Source organism: Oratosquilla oratoria, chromosome 18 (assembly GCF_046742065.1).
Source record: "Oratosquilla oratoria isolate Oo_2021 chromosome 18, ASM4674206v1, whole genome shotgun sequence".
Lineage (NCBI taxonomy): Eukaryota > Metazoa > Arthropoda > Malacostraca > Stomatopoda > Squillidae > Oratosquilla > Oratosquilla oratoria.
In genome coordinates, this window is record NC_134794.1 from 16,463,154 (window position 1) to 16,480,860 (window position 17,707).

At 38.5% G+C, this 17,707-nt stretch overlaps 1 protein-coding gene across 5 annotated transcripts in view; it reads right to left on the reverse strand.

The window, feature by feature from the left end:
• Positions 1–1,957: 1,957 nt before the first annotated feature.
• Positions 1,958–17,707, reverse strand: part of mop (tyrosine-protein phosphatase non-receptor type protein myopic) — a 71,632-nt gene continuing 55,882 nt past the window's right edge. For 4 of the 5 annotated variants that reach the window (XM_076201629.1, XM_076201628.1, XM_076201627.1 and 1 more), the window contains 8 exons: positions 16,477–16,653; positions 15,670–15,813; positions 14,803–14,934; positions 13,439–13,623; positions 12,269–12,438; positions 11,404–11,538; positions 7,417–7,542; positions 1,958–5,810 (listed from right to left, as the gene is read on the reverse strand). In XM_076201629.1, coding sequence (XP_076057744.1) covers positions 5,407–5,810; positions 7,417–7,542; positions 11,404–11,538; positions 12,269–12,438; positions 13,439–13,623; positions 14,803–14,934; positions 15,670–15,813; positions 16,477–16,653 — 1,473 coding nt within the window. In that variant the 3' untranslated portion in view covers positions 1,958–5,406. The remainder of the gene's footprint in view (positions 5,811–7,416; positions 7,543–11,403; positions 11,539–12,268; positions 12,439–13,438; positions 13,624–14,802; positions 14,935–15,669; positions 15,814–16,476; positions 16,654–17,707) is intronic. The other variant, XM_076201630.1, reaches the window with a different exon arrangement.

Sequence of the window (17,707 nt, forward strand, 5' to 3'; positions counted from 1 at the left end):
GTAAATTGAAGATTTTTTCATATAAACTAATGTGATAAATATACGTACGTTCCAATTTTTACGGAATGATAGTCATACATGCCGTCTACATACAGTAAAATTGTCGTATCGTATATATCATATATTCATTGTCAATTGTGAGGCCATTTATTTCTTGCCCTCTCCCCTGGTCAAAAGCATTCCTCTTGTAACCAAGGCCCCCTTCATCCCATTCTCGATTTTCTACCCATATTCGCTCCACCCACCTTTGTCTACCAAACATTTTTGCTAGACCTTTTTTTCATTATACCTAAAGTACCCCAGTATTCTTTGATCAACCCTATCTGCCAGTTCTCTTTCCACCTTACTTCCTCATTTTTCACTCTATCCATCCTTGTAACTTCCATTATACTTCTTACATATTTCATCTCGACCACTGGAATATGCGTCAGTAGTATGGTCCCCACACAGAGTGAAGGATATAAGGAAGAATGAATGAATACAAAGGTCAGTAACCCAGCCTGCCAAATAAACCATATGAGGAAAGACTAAACTTAGCCTACTGGGTCTACCAACTTTGAAAGATCGAAGAGAAAGAGGTGACATGATTACAGTGTTCAGGTCACTAAAGGGGATAGATTGCATTGATAGAAGAGATCTCCTGATTAAAGATGGGAGGGCTTTAAGAGGTCATGGAAGTAAATTAAGAAAGATCACATGTCAAAAGGATGTGAAGAAATACTTTTCCATATCGATGCATAAATATGTGGAATTGCTTAGGTGATACAGCCCAAGCTCAAACAATACATGAGTTCAAATCTAAATATGATAATTGGAAATCAAAGATATAGATTAAGTTGGAACTGTACATGAATTTGAGTCTAGGTATGTTAGAAAATTAGAGAATAGGAGATGGGACCCAATGAGCATTGCTCCTTTCCTGTATACTACAGTTAGGTACAGTTAAGCTCCTCCTTTCTTCTCTGAAATTCCTCATCTCTATCCCATACATTATCATGGACATAACTACTCCTTCATGTAGTTGTCTGTATGTATTCATCCCCAAGTACCCTTTTCTCTGGACACTTGCCTCAAACTCCACTCCTTACAACACTTGATCCTAAATACCTAGAGCCATTCACTTTTCCTTGCCTCTCTCTTTTAAAGCTCATGGTCAACTTTGTAACTTCTAACCTCATCACCTCACTTTTGCACAGATCGACTTTCAGCTTTTTCCTCTCACAAACTTGGCCACCTCCTGCCTTACTCCCTCCTCGGACTCAGTCTCAAAGTGTTATCTGCAAACACTAAACATGACTTCATTATACCATACTTTAAAAGCTAAAAGAAACCAGCATTATTATTTCCCATTTCCCCTTATTTTTAACTTAATCTTTTATTTCCTTTCCAAATTTTAAAGTTACTTCTCTTTTTTTTTTTTGACATTTGAATTTGAATGGTGTCTAAGAGGTTTGCATTATCCCAAAATCTGGATTATCAGCATCTGAAATTTTTTACTTTTATAATCTATTTCCATTTTTTTCATTAGGCCTCTGACAGATGGTTTCAAGAGTAGAAACACAAATTAGGCCTATAACTATACAAACAGCCATTAACTCCTTCCATATGATGATGCCTATGTAGGAGCCATGAGCCGTGAGTGGGTATATGTGGATGCCGGCGTTGGCATCTTGATTATATTTATTTTGTAGTTGTAGCTACTTCCCTTATAAGGAGGAAAAAGCCTTTGGTATATGTATGTAGTTGTAGCTGAGTGAACCCCATATTCTGTGAACTGGCTTGATCATATTTTCTGTGATTATTAATATTCAGAGTGAAACAGAACAAGTAAAACAGCTGTAACTTCATATTTTATCAAATCATCATACAACAGGCAGCTTATGCTGCCTGTGAGAATTTGACTCGTACTAAAGAGGTTAATGAGTTGGAAGGCTGTGGATATAATAAAAACAACAAGAAACATCCTGGCATTTTAATAAGATTACCTGACAAATGAGGCTAGCATACAGGCATATAGGTCACATTATAGTATACCACTGTAGTGCTACTGATTAATACAAAATAAAGGTCAGGAAGAAATTCATATTCTGCTGCATAACTTTATAGCACTTATGTTGAAGTTTTGGTATGTTGGAATTGAATAAAAAAAAAAAAATAAATAAATACATAAAATGAAAAAATAAACGAAATAATAATGATAACGAGTTAAAAAAATGTATATATATTGATAATTAGGAAGTCATGATTTATAACATTTCTATCAATAACTGTGTATACTATTCAAAAAAGCTCAGGACAATCAGCCTCACAATAAGCTAATAAGAACCATGAGTGAGCACCATTCTGACTTTCTTTTATATTTTATATTGGACAGTGGTGTGGTCCTAAATTTGAATGCGAGGGGAGATATCAACTGGTTGCTTTTGATTCTAAGACACTGCACCAGACATCAAGCTTACACAAAAGAATTGCTGCTTATCTTATGAAATACTATAGGTGGGTAACTCAAGTAATAATATGAAAATCTAACATAAGATCCTAAAAATATATGGACTTGGGCTCAACATATACAACTAGCTGAATACATACTTATGTAATGAATTAATTTAAGTAGTAATATTGAACTAAACTTAAAAGCTACAAATGAGATTGAACTTTCTTGAACTCCTAATAATAATAAAAATTTTTACCTCACATTTCACTGACGGGAAACCTGCAACCTCACAGCAAATAGGAATGGTCTCTGGGCCTACCCACAGATCTCTCAGAGAAAATATGGACTGTCTCTGTTGTATTCATGTGGAATGTTTCTATGTCACCAGTATATAACAAGAAAGGAGGAAAGCAGTTGCTGGTTGTTAGCTCTCATATGTGAAAAGGAGGAAGAAGTACAGTTGAAGCTGATGGAGAGATCCTGGGCTACATCCAGGGACAAAGTGCCAGCCCCCTGGGGTTGCACCTCCACATGGAAGTGAGGAAGTTGATAGGTTTCAAAAACAGGCAGCAGGGAGACAATTCTATCTGACATCCCTCACTGGACAACCACTTGCAGATACCTGTTGTTGGTCCCTTCAATACGAGTACAGTATATACTGTAAATTACGGCGTACAAGTCGACCTCAAGATTTTTAGCTCAAAATTCTGACTTAGGCCTATACCTACCATATAGGTCGACCCCAAACATATGGTGGGCTACCAGTGGCCCAAAACTTACCTAGGTCTACCGGTAAATGAAATAAAGCTATAATAAACTTACCTAGGTCTACTGGTAAATGAACTAAAGCTATAATAATATGATACATTTTTGTATTGTGTTGTATAGCAAACACCAGCAGTTACCGCATATTGTATCGGTATAACTTATGAACATAAAATTCATCAAGTCAACATTACCCCCTATAAAATATTACCATAATACCATAGATAGAAGATCATTCCAAGTAGTTTTTAGATAGTACTGCTGCGTATCGCACTCTTATTTTATTGTAAAACACAGTATGACTGTACCACACACCCGCCATTTGCATTAGTAGTGTAAACAATCTGTGACGTCACACTACCAACCTGTCCGATGATGGTTCAGGTTTTGCTTTTGCAACGGGTCTTCATATTTTTGTAGACATCTACACAGTCTCCAGATATTACCCAGACATCAGACTGACAACACGTACCCAGGGTGGAGCTTCTCCATTGTTCAGCTCGTACTTTAGCTGAAATTATTTTAACCCCATGGCTCCACCGGCAAAAAGAATGAAATATGACGCTAGCTTCAAGCTCAGAGTTGTTGAATGTGCGATCTCTTCAAACAACAATGCAACAGCAAGGAAGTACGAAGTGAATGAAAAGCTGGTGCGTGACTGGAAGAAAAGTGAAGCTTCTCTGAAGAAGATGCTTAAGAAGAAATGTGCTGCAAGAGCAGGTATCTGTCACTGGCCTGAATTGGAAAACGACTTAGAAGTCTGGGTCAATGAAAACCGTGAAAATGGGTATACAGTTACCAGAAATGGCATACGAACTCAAACACTGAAGTGGGCCAAAGCACACCCAGATGAAAGCAAAAATTTTACAGCAACTGTAAACTGGTGTTCCCGGTTTATGAAGAGAAAAAATTTGGTGTTGAGGGAAAAGGCTAAAATTGCACAAAAACTCCCTGCAGACCTTGAAAAAAAAATTACAAATTTCCACAAATACATCATTGGACTGAGGAAGGGATATGACTACCCACAGTGTCAGATTGGTAACCCCTTGTTTTTTTATATGCTTAGCAACAAAACTGATGACACCAAAGGCAAAAAGACGATTTTGGTAAATATGCATGTACCTCTTGTTTACAACTCGTTGGTAAAGGTTTGCATTTTAGCCCCGCCCTATAAGTCGACCCCTAGATTTGGAAAGATTTTTTTAGGCTTAAAAACTCGACTTATACGCCGCAAATTACGGTATTGAAATATATATCTTACAGCAAATGGCACGTGGCTTAATTTAGCTGATGGGTAGACACGGCTCTTAGAGAGGATTTTGATAGCCTGAGTTTTAACTCAAGGTGAGGTTCACCCTTCACAAGAATCAAATCATCTGGTGTTTGTCAGTAAATCTACAGTGCATCACAGATTCCAAGTTCCCATTCTTAAATCCTGATCAAGTTTCCAGCAATCTAATCTTCCTATACTTTTACAGGTTTAGCAAAAAAAAAAGAGAAAAAGCTGAAGAAGTCTACCCTATCACAGCCTTGAGGCTAGTTTCCATTTTAAAGACTTCATACAAAATGAATATATATCTTTAACCATATCCTCGTTTTCACTTATTTTAATTCAATACCCTGATTAAACCTACATTTAAAACATAAGGTACTGTATACACATTCTGTAATAAATATGTAATAGGGGATTATATGTTTGCATATTTGACACCAAATTACCTACCTAGTTGTGAGCATCTCTATAAGGATGTGTATGGTAAGAAAGGCCGTAAAAATAGATTTTCACACTGAAAAGTACCTACAGATAGTCAAATTCAAAGGATGAATGCCTTTCATCTGAATTTATACATGACTTGCTTCTTTGATAAATGAATAGTTCTTTGCACCAATTATTTCATAACATATCCATGTTTATCAACTACAAAATATCTCCTACAGCCAACTAGCATATTTCTGGTTATGTAGGGTATATCTCAACCAAAACAGAACAATATTCATATACACGTCTGGTCCTAATGTCATTTTACAGCAGATTGTATTGCTGTTTATTACAACGGATTTACAGAGCACTTCATCACTCTGTATCATGTATTTTCCCATGCTGGGGGCAGAAAATAACACCTATACATAAAATATGCTCAGAAGTACTTCAGTGAATACATTACTTGCTAAATAAATTAATGAAATATTCTGAATATTTCCTAATTCTATGTTTTTTTCAATGACCACAAAGGATCTATGGTACTGAACGGATCACTTGGGTCATCGTGACCTTGTCTGATTCCTCCTTTGGTGTGTTCAAAGTCTTCTTTAGTAATTTTGGTTTTCTTGCTTGGTTCCACCGGCTCTATCCGGAAGAGCTGTGGGTCAATACTAGCTGCCAGATTCGGTGGTAGAGTTTGTGAAGGCTCTAATTTCAGGAACGATTTGGTTGGAGGAGTTCCTGCTTCAGAACCCTGAGAGCTTTTTGTCACTCCATCAGCAGCATCTGCTGAAGCTGAAGAATGTGAGGCGGTACTCTGGAGAGAGGCACTTGATCCACTACGAGAATGTTGTTTATCTTTGGGTTCCTTGCTTATTCCCTGTCCATCCTCATCTCCACTGGCTGTACCTGATGATATTGGAGGTAGAAGAAAAATCTAACAATACATGGTACATATTATAAATGCACAAACATTAATCCTTTTGCTTTAACATAGATAAATACACCCAGAAAAAAAAAAAAAAAAAAAAAAAATGCTGAATGCATACAAATCCCATGGACTCCTAAGAAATTACTCTCTTGGACACAACCTGGAGATACTTACCCCCTTTTTTTTAAATCAATAAAGCTGTGATTACCTAATACATCTCATACAAGGTATGGTGAATGTTTGAGAATTTTGAGAGAATAACATATTTTGAAAAGACATGGAAAGTGCCAAAAAAGGTACATGGTTGAGAGGAGATTGAAAGGAGATGATGGGGAGCTATCAGTGAACAAGAGATCTGTGTGAGGGTGAGTATTTCAAGTAGTCAAATGTAAGAATGATAGGCCATTATGATTATGACTATGAGCATGATGTATGGAGTGAGTGATGTTTCTTGTATAGTTGATTTCCAAGTTCTGAACAAGCATTGTTCTAAATATCACGTGGCTAACAAGTAAATTGCCAAACTCATAATATGTTCTTATACATTAACTACACTGATCATACTGGCTATGTCAGTCACTTTTTCCTTCCTCCACATTAATTTTATTCTAAAGAGAGAACTTTATCAAATTATCCCAATATATGAGATATACTTTAAGGATTGTCAATACATGAAAATTTTTGGCACTAAAAAATACTATACAGCAAAACAATTTCAATGTTATTATTGCAATTACTGACCTGTTGCATGCACCTTACTCCCTCAAGCTTACTCCATATGCACCTCACTGTTGATTCACTAATTCCATACAATTTTTCTACTACTACTACTACTACTATGGGCTCCATTCTAGAGTCAAGTTTTATCTAAAGCTTTACTCTTTCCCTTCATGCTAAACATCTTTTTATTCATTCCTACTCTTTCAAACTTACCATATTTGATGATAACACCAGCCATATGAGATCCTCATCCCTCTCAACAGGGAATATTAAGAAAAATATAAAGGGGTGGTCAAATAAAAACATACACCTACCTTGCACTCATCTCGCACCCATCCAAAAACATTTCTTGTCACTCTCATCTTAGTCCTTTGAGGATGAAAGATCATTCCTGTACTCTGGCACACCACTCAAGTCAGAAGCAATGCAGTAAGTCATTCTTCTTGTATCCAATACACCCTCCACCCTTTCCATCCACTTTATTCTTGATTTCCCTCTGAAGCTCACATCATCCAATTTTGCATTCCATAGTGTAATTCCTCAATTTTCTTCACTCATTCTTTCCATATGCCCGAATCATTTCAACAATCTTTGATCTACCCTACTCACTAGGACTCAAAGTAATCTTATAACACTCTCCCTGCAGTCTCAAACAACTGGTTATGTTAGAAAGGGGTTCCCCTTATTTATATGAGATACTGAGGATAACTGTTCTTAAATTGAAACTTGTACACATACATACCTATAAGCCTTCTATCTCTTCAAGGAAGGTGGCTAAGTCAAAGCATACACCCACTCCATACTAATCCCATATCTATTTGTTGCCCCTTCCATCTCTGCTCAACATCTCAAACTGAAACTTACCAAGACCTAATTTCACTTGAAGCCGTGATAGGTCACATGTGGATAGGAGGTCAGCAGAAGGATGCCGAACATGAGTCTTTTCACGGGGTCCTTCTTCAAATGTGGCTTTGTTGGTCAAAATGCCCCCTGAAAATCAGTAGACCCCTTTACACATACCCCTAGAGCATCACACCCCCTTTATTCATGCTTTTCAGAGTTCAGGCTTCAGACACGCTTTACATAAAGTAGCACATCGTACATATTTAGTAAATTTAATTTTTAGGTTTGGATTTTTTTTTCACAGGACTTGCAGAATCTTGAAAACTGGTGAATAGCCACTGGCGACACCTACAGATTTTTGTCAAGATCCTGGGACAAGTCCTGGGACTGAGTGCCAGTCAACGGGGCTACACCCCAAGTAGGGTTCAAGAAAAACAGAAACTTTGTCTTCAGGAAGCAGATATCTCTGCTTCACAAAGAAAAGAGGCACCACATGTAGGTACTTCTAGTTATCACCAATATATACATATTCTCTCTGAACAAGACCTTGTATATGTACCTCTTAACTGGTCAAAAATACTAAAATCTGAATTTCCCCCCTCATTTCAGCTGCTACCTACTATGCAAGGAGACTCAGGAGAATAGGCAAGCATAGAAACCCATCTATTTACATACTAAAAAGTTTCTTCCCTCATATAAGGGAAGTAACCAGCCAAGGCATGCACCCATCCCTCTCCCATCACCCACTTGCTTCCCTTTGATCTTAGCTCCTTGCAGATGAAGAATCATCTCTGTCTCCTGTCCAAAGGCCAGGTCAGAAGCAATACAAGACACAGCATATCCACAGTAGGGACAGTCATTTAATTTACATGGTAACCCTTCCATTCTCAAAAGACATTCACCTTTTACTTAAGACCCACCTTCACCCTACCTATCCATCTCATTCATGGTCTTCCCATCAATTCACCTTTGTATTCTATACACTTTCTACTAGTTTTTCCTCATCCTTGCTGTGGATGTGCTGTGTCTTGCGACACTGCTTCTGACCCAGGGCAGTGGACAGGATGCAGGGATGACCTGTCATCCAGGAGGTGCCAAGATGGGAGGGAGGGAGGGTGGAGGGGAGTGGAATATATGGGAAATGAAATGGGTGGGAGTGATTTCTATGCCTTTTTCTTTTTGGCTACCCCCCATGTAAGGGGGAAAAAGCCTTTGGTATATGTATGTATGTATTCTTTCCATGTGTCCAAACCATTTCCATATTCTTTCATCAGCACTATCTGTCACCTCCCATTCCATCCCTGCTCTCCTCATTTCTCACTTTATCCATTCTTGTAACATTCACCATACTTCTCAAACACTTCATCTCAAATACATTCAAATTTCTCCTTTCCTTAATCGGTTCCATAGGATGACATCAATGTCATGAGGGACGTGTGTATACATGAGGATGCCATCATTGTGTCTCAATAATATTTATTTTGTAGTTGTAGCTGAGTGACCCCCCGCATTCTGTGATCAGGCTTGATTATGTTTTCTGTGGTTATTAACATTCTGGGTGAAAGAGAATTAGTAATAAAGCAGTAACTCTAGATTTTGTAAGTAAAGTAATGTGATGCATCATCAAATCATCGTACATCAGACAGCCGATGATGCACACGAGAATTTGACTCATACTGAAGAGGTTAAATTTCAAGTCTCTGCCCCCATACAGTATTATAGACACAATCACTCCTACATACAATCTTCTCTTTGCATCCATCCACAGATATATATTTTTCATGACACTTTTCATTCCCTTAAGTCATTTCCTTGCTTCCTACTTCTACATTTTACCTCCACCTCCACTCCTCCATTCCCTTCTACATGAAATCCTAAATACTTGAATCCCTCCACTTACTCTAACCTCTCTCCTTTAAGTCTTACCTTCAATTCAATGTCACCCTTGCACATCTCATGACCTTTTACCCACATTATCTTTCAACTTCCTCCTATCACATACCTTTCTTAACTGTCACTAACTGCCTCAGAACTTCCTCTTGACCCAGCCAATAATGCAGTATCATCAGCAAAGAACAACTGTCTTATTTCTCAATTCCTTCCACTCTCTATCTCTCTAGTCCTCTACCCATCATCACCCTTGGATTTATCTCCTATAACCCATCCATATACACACTGAAGAGCCATGGTGTCATGGCACAACCCTGGCACAGTCTCACTTTCAACTCAAACAATTCACTTTCACCATTCCCAATCCTAACACAAGCTTTATGACTCGCATAAAAGTTTAGGAATGGGACCAATCTATAAATCAAGCATAGAAATCTATCTATCTTATACCTAGAGTTTTTTTCCCCCTTATAAGGGAGGTAGCCAAGTCAGAGGCACATACCTATTCCCACCCATTTCACTGCCTTCCACCATCCCCTCCCCCTCTCATCTTAGCTCCTTGTAGATGATGTGTCATCCCAGCATCCACCAACTGCCATGGATCAAACGCAATGCAGCAAGACACAGTACATCCACAGCAAGGCCGCTTCACTTAATCAATGACCCACTCCTTCTCCATCCCCTCATGCAGAAAAGGAGAAGATGGGGAGAAATCCTTTCGGGCTGTGTCAAAATATCATTCACACATAAGCACCGCCTAACCTACCCCCATCCCCGCCTCTCCCTTCCTTGCTTAAAAGTATCATCCATACACAGTCACTCACCACTCATCCCTATTTCCTGCCTTCTCCTTCTTGCTCAGTGCCTCCTTCATCCTATCCATCCATCTCATCCTTGGTCGTCCCCTCAAGTTCACTCCCTCCACCTCTGCCTTCAACAACTCTTTTACCAATCTTTCATCACTCATCCTTTCCGTGTATCTAAACCATCTCAATAATCTTTCATCAGCTCTATCTTCCATTTCCTTTTCCACTCCTGCTCTCCTTCTCACTTCCTCATTTCTCACTTTATCCAATTTAGTAACCCCTACCATACTTTTCTGACATTTCATCTCATACATATTTAAACTTTTCCTCTCTGCCTCTTAAATTCCAATTTTCTACTCCACAAAATAATGTCTGCACAATCACCCTTTATCAAATCTCTTCTTTGTATCCATTCCCAGTTGCCTATTTCTTATAACACTAATCCCCCATGGCATTTACTTGCTTTTCTCAATCTAAAATTTACCTCCACCTCCATTCCTCCCTTTCCTGCTACTTGTAACCCCAAATACCTAAAGTTATCCACTTCCTCCAGCCTCTCTCCTTTTAGACTTACTTCCAAAGAAATCACCCACTAGAAAAGCAAAAATTGTACTCAATTGTATATGTTTGGGTGGGTCTCTATCCAACACTGAAACAGTACCATTGTAGGACTGCCCTGACAGTAGACACCAAATGCCATAGATGCAACCAATACACAAGACACTGAATACTTTATGTAACACTGGCTCTTTCATTCACTCCAGACAGTTTCACATTTCTTCACTGAGTGACTTCTGGGCTAAACTGGTGGGTGTGGCTGGTTTCCTTGGGGGCCGCAGGTCTTCTGCAAGAGAGAACTGGGGCAAGTGATTGACCAACTGATTTTTAGTTGTTCAGGAAATGGAGAAAAAATACCATTTTTACCTTTAATCAAATAATTTGAGGGAAGATGACTATGATGGGAAAAATAATATAAAAATAATTGTACATTCAAATACTGACTAAAGGGTCTCAGTTATCAATGAATACATCATTACAAAGAAGTACTCAAATGTTGTACAGTGAAATTTGTGCTACCAAATACCTAACGAGTATTATAATTCAAAATTTCCTATTTTTTTTTTTTTTCAATTTGTACGCTGTTACCTAAAGTGAGGTGATTTGGCATTACTTTGCTAAATGGATATTCTGAATCATGATTACTTTTAAAACAATGCTCTTTCATATACAGTATCTTCTACTTGTACAATATGGCTTACAATACTAATGGTACAACCTCCAGCCTTGAAAAAAAACTTGTTTTTACACTTACTCTTCATGAGGATGTCTTGTGTATGATATAGAGTGGCCTTGTAGAGGAAGTAAAGATGGTCTTTATCCTGGATGCCGTTACGACGCTGACAGCACAGGACAACAACCAAAGTTTGCAAGTCAGATAGTGTTCCAGCTAAAATGAAAAGAATAAACATTTGAAATTTATTTGCAGTTAATACTTTAAGCAATTTAAGGGCATTAAGAGGCAACAGCTACAGAGCATTCATCTACGTCAGAAACTGATCTCCAATCAATCAATCAATCCACTGCCTGACACCCATAGTTCCCACATAACTGGCTATGGCCACTGCAATTAGACCCTTAATCAATGCTGAGCTGTATTTGTAGTTCTGCTGTTCGTCCTTTCTGCTGTCACCTTTCAATCTATCTCTTCCCACTCCAAAGTCTCCACTTCTTCATTTTTCTATACTCCCCTGATGGGAATGAAAATTATACCAAGTTCCCATGCATGTCTGTCAAAAATGACTCTAGCTTCCATTGAAATTCTGTTATTTCTCTTACTGTCCTTCCCTTCTTCTCACTATATTTTAAGCTTTCTGACATATCTATCAATATATCATGGGCGTCTTCCCCCCTATAAGGGAGGTAGCCAAGTCGCACACAGCCACTCCCATTCACCACCCTTGTTTCCCTTTTATGCTCCCCCCATGGATGAAGGGTCATCCCTGTCACATTTTTCATGCAATTGATACTGTACAACATGTAGTCAATACCTCAGTGCCTGTACGGTTTTCTGACCTGCTAGGCTAAAATCTTAACATTTCAATGAATCATGCTCACTGTTGGTATAACCTACTTCACTCATCCAATAAAAACTGAATGAACTTTTGAAAAGGACTTACTTGTCTGAACATCTTTCATAAATGCTGAAAGAACAACAAACACTCCAGACCTGCCAATACCAGATATGCATTGTATAACCACAGGCCGAGTTTTATTCCTCTGTTGCCGCTGGAAGTTATGAACTTCAGCCATAAACTGAAGAAGAGGTGCTGGATTTTCAGGCATGGCACTGAAAATGTAAAAATCAATTCATAAATAAACTGTTAGCAAGAAGGGCATCTTTTTGTATATGAGGTCAGGTGATCAGTTAATCTGATAAAGGATATTCAGAGCCCTGAATATCAGAAAATATTATTTGATTTGGCCTAAAAATAATAATAACTGTTGCTTTTAGTTTCAATGAATGGAAACCTCACAGTGCTACAGTGCCTGGCACTGGTCCTTGGACCCTCTAGAAAGAAATCTTGGACTACTGTCAGTGTTTCATGGGACAGTTTCTATGTAACCCAATCATAGTATAAGTTGGGGTGCAATTGCCTGCTGCCAGCTCTCCACGTGAACATTTAGAGTTTAAGTCGACAGTAAGAGATCTTAGGTTTGGTCTGGACACGAGTGTCAGGGGCTCCACCTCTAGATGGAGCCGATGGTGTTGACAAGTTTTGAAAATGGATGGCAGGCTGATGACTTTCTCTAGCAAGATCACTATTCCAGATACTTGTCATTGGTCCTTGGTCTTAGATCTCTATGAGAAGAAAAACTGTACAGTAAACCTTTGATATAATGGATCTCGATATATCAGATATTGGATATAACAGACAAAAAAAATCTGACCAGACAAACCCTTGCTAAAATGGATTTTCATCCATTATAGCGAGGGATCCTCGGTTATAATGGATCTTCGGATGTAACGACAGGCTCCTGACCCCACATCGTCTGTTATATCGAGGGTTTACTGTAATTTCTAATCCTACTTATTTCTAATACCAGACAAACTTTGGGATATAATGGATCTGTCCTATATTTCCATCGGATATAATGGATCTTCAGATATAACAACAGACCCGTCCCCATATCGTCTGTTATATCGAAGGTTTATTGTACTATTATCTGTTCTGATGGGTTTCCAGGCAGTGAAACTGGTAATATTTTTTTTTTTTTTTTTTTTTTTTAAATATGAAACCAGCATGATGATCAAAAGCATACCTAAGATCTAACAGCAAAATACATACCTGGGAGGCCAAGCTAAAAACTGCATGTGAATCACAACCCTTGTGAGCTTTGTATTATGATTGGTAAGCTGTAAGACTCGTTGACACCAGCTGCTTCCATCCTTGTAACTCTGGAGGGAAATGCTAAGTGCCCCAAAAGTCAAACTGGCCCCACGCTGATTTGGCCAATAAAGCTGCCCTTTCAGCTGAAATGGTAAAATTCAATAAAATAGTGCTAAACTAAATGCTGCAGTCCTCACAAATGTAATCACAGGGTAATGCATGTCATGAGATTTTTTTTTTATTCAAACAAAAAAATCATATGCTACATTTGCTAAACCATCTTTCTATGAGTTATTACTATGGGAAAATGATCAAGGGTGAGATGGATAGATGGATGAGATGACGAGGGTGTTGAGCACGAGGGGAATGCTTGTTGTGCAAGGAAGGGAGAAGGCAGAAGATAGGGATGAGTGGAGAGTGGTCATGTATAGATGATACTATTATGCAAGGAAGGGAGGGGCAGGAAATATGGGGGGGGGGTAGTGCTAATGTGTGAATGATATTTTGATAAAGCCTAAGGAGATTTCTCCCCCTCTTCTCTTTTTCTGCATGAGGGGATGGAGAGGGGGGTCACTGAACAAATAAAGTGGCTTTGCTGTGGATGTACTGTGTCTTGCTGCATTGCTTCTGACCCAGGGCAGTGGGTGGGATACAGGGATGACCCGTCATCCATGAGAAGCTAAGATGAGAGGGAGGAAAGGGTGGTGGAGAGGAGTGGGATGGGTGGAAGTATGTGGCTTTGACTTGGCTACCTACCTTATAAGAGGTAAAACGCTCTTAGTATATAGATAAGATATATTACTAAGGAAATTACATGTATCCAAATGCTATTTCATAATTAGAAAATTTATTTCAAAGTTCTTTGTGGTCAGGATGTGAAAAAAGTGTTAAGAGTGATGAAGTTGGAGGAGACTAGACTATGGTGACAACCTCCATGAGAGGGATAAAGTGACAAAGTGCAATGTTCACATGGTGTGAAGCAAACTGGAAGAGTGTGATAAGAGTGAACAGGATGATGATTTTCCTCTCTCATGCTTAGCCACCTTGTTTTGCAAGCTGCAGGTAACTGTATTTTAAGTTATGGATATATAAAATAATGTCAGTGGAAATAATGAAAGGAAAGCATGCAGTAATAATTGTGAAATGTGGTGACTTAAGTATGGTGTTTGGTGATGAATGCAAGAAAAAGTTCAATGGAACCAGTGGAAAAGAGAAAGAAAGAAAGAAAGAAAGAAAGAAAGAAAGAAAAAAAAAAAAAAAAAAAAAAAAAATTCACACATGCTATAATATCAACATGTGCATTTGTAATATAACAGACATACCTCAGCCTCAGTATTCAGGCAAACTACTAGCTCTGCCTGTTGCTCCCATATCAAACTCCAAAAGTCTCCAAAAGTTGAGGGTAGTGGAGCTTGGGTGCAGATCAGTGGGAAACTTTCACTCACTTTCTTCATCTGTAATAATGTCTTAATTAAGATAACCATATTTCACAGCAGAGACTGAAAGCCAAAGCTGGTTTACCACCACCTCTTCATCTCATGGCAACTCCTATTCCTGATCCACTCTTGATTAATCTAAGATAAGAACATCCCTTCAGGCTATGTCATTCCAACATTCATTCACTCTTATTTCTTGCACTGATTCTTTCCAGCGTGACTGACATTCCATATGTATTCAAAGGCTCCTCTCTCTATCTATCCATCTCAGTTAAAACAACAGGGCAGGACTTAAAACAACAGGGCAGGACTAAAACAACAGGGCAGGACTCGCAGTAATGGGTATAAACTGGACAAATTTAGATTTAAGAAGGAAATAGGCAAGAATTGGTTTACAAATAGGGTGGTCGATGAATGGAATAAACTTAGTAACCACGTAGTAAGCGCTGAAACTATCAGTTGTTTTAAAAAACGATTAGACAACTTCATGGATGGGGACGACAGGTGGTGATGGATACGGAGCTGCCTAGTGTAGGCCTTATGGTCTTTTGCAGTCTCCTTTATTTCTTATGTTCTTATGTTCTTATGTCTTCCTCTCCAGCTTACTCCATCCACTTCTATTTTTCATGCATAAAAGCATAAATTAACTCATTGCTTTACAACAATATCTATCTTCCATGATCACTAATGAATACAAAATATCTTATATCTACAACAGGAAAAAAATACTAAAATGCAATTGTATCCACTCACAGCTACATGAGATGCATTAATATAGTCGTCTCTTTCTGATGAAAGTTGCACTCGGGTGTGGTCAAAAGGCAAAATATCAGCATACCTATTCTTCAGTGGATAGCATCTGGCAACAGATACTTTATACTGAGCACATTCACGATCCTGAAAAATTCAAACCAACACATTAACTTCTGACAAAAAAATTAAATATACAATTCTTAGTTGTACAACAACCTTCACTGAACTGCACAAAGATGCATCCTAAACTGGATCCTCTTGCAGGATCACCATATGTATTAGTCCCTCAACATGGGAAAAGACTGTAGTGCTGTCTAACATTACTGTAAACCCTCAATATAACGGATCTCAATATACCAGATATCGGATATAATGGACAAAAAATCTGACCAGACAAACCCTCGCTATAACGGATTTTCATCTTTTATAGCGAGGGATCCTTGGTTATCACAGATCTTCAGATATAACGACAGACCCATCCCTATTTCGTCCATTATATCAAGGGTTTACTACTAATTTCTAATACTGAATGAACTTCGGGATATAATGGACTCTGTCCGGTATTTCCATCAGATATAATGAATCATCAATTATAACAGATCTTCGGACATAACAACAGACCCCTGTCCCCATATCGTCCATTATATCGGGGGTTTACTGTACTACTAATTTATCTGTCTATATACCAAGGACCTCTTCCTCTCTTTATACGGGAGGTAGCCAGCCAAGGCATGCACCCACCCTCAACCATTCCACTCCCATCCACCCCCCATTAATGACCTAAAATAGAATGGCAAATATTCTTACCAATGCATCAGTGACTTCTTTCCATTTGAGTTCTAAATTTGTTGGACCATTGAGAGATTTACGGTCCAGTCCTTCAACCATCTTGCTGAATCTCTCCGTCTCCATTGCCAATTTGCTTAGAGTCTCATCGTTTGTAAGGGGATTAGTTGCTATTGGCTTGGTCGATGATGGAACACTCTGGAACATAATATATAAAAAAAATCACATTTTTTCTAAATCCATGAAAGCTTGAAAATAATAATAATAATAATAATAATAATAAAACAAATAAATAAATAAAGCAAAGCATATCACTAGCAATACAATAGAGGCAAAATACAGGTCAAGTTGGTCATACATATACTGTATTTACCAGTGGATAAGACTCACCCCTATTTTACAAGAATATTTTATAGAAAAATATTAGTATGTTGCACCATTCATTTACTGAAAGTGGTTTTGTACGGAAAACATATGATTCTGTGCATGTAATGTAATACTGTAACAGTATACCATGACAGGCTACCAGGGTAGCACATCCAGTGAAGGTACACCATTGCAGTACTATGGTTTTTATCATCTGTTCATTGCAAATGGCAGACAGGATGAAAATTTTGAATTTCTTTCAAATTTCTAAGAGCATTTCTAATCTAGATAATGAATAAATGTTTCTTAAAGGTAACACAGTCATTACATAATGTAAGACATATATCAGGTGTCAGTTATGTATGTATGTTGTTGTTGTTGTCGTTCGCTAGACTGTCTGTCCGAGCAGTCCCATCTCCCCAAGGAATGCCACAGCTGAAACTGGGTTTTCCCACAAATCCTTTATAGAGTGTATGTTGTGTTGTTTGCGTGCATGATTGAGTATAATGCAGTCTTCCATTATGTGTTGTATGGTATGGGGTGAAGTGTTACATCCTGGGCAGTTGTTCACAATGCGGTCATCCAGCCTCTTCTGGTAGCCTAGAAGTGCTGGGTGGTGGCCGCACCGCAGTCTGGCCAGGTGGACTCTGTCCTTTCGTGGAAGAGAGGATTCAGAAGGGTGGATATCTGGGGGTCTGGCATGCAGCAATGTGTTGTCTTTCAGTGTGTTAATGGAGCGGTGAGTGATATGATTATGAATATGTTTCCGGAGGCTGGTATTTGGTGGTTGTGGAGGAAGAGAAGAGAGTATCTGTGTGTGATACAGGTCTTTGGGTGTTGTTTTAATGTTTCTTGGTGTGTGTGGGTGTTCTGCTATGTAGTGTAG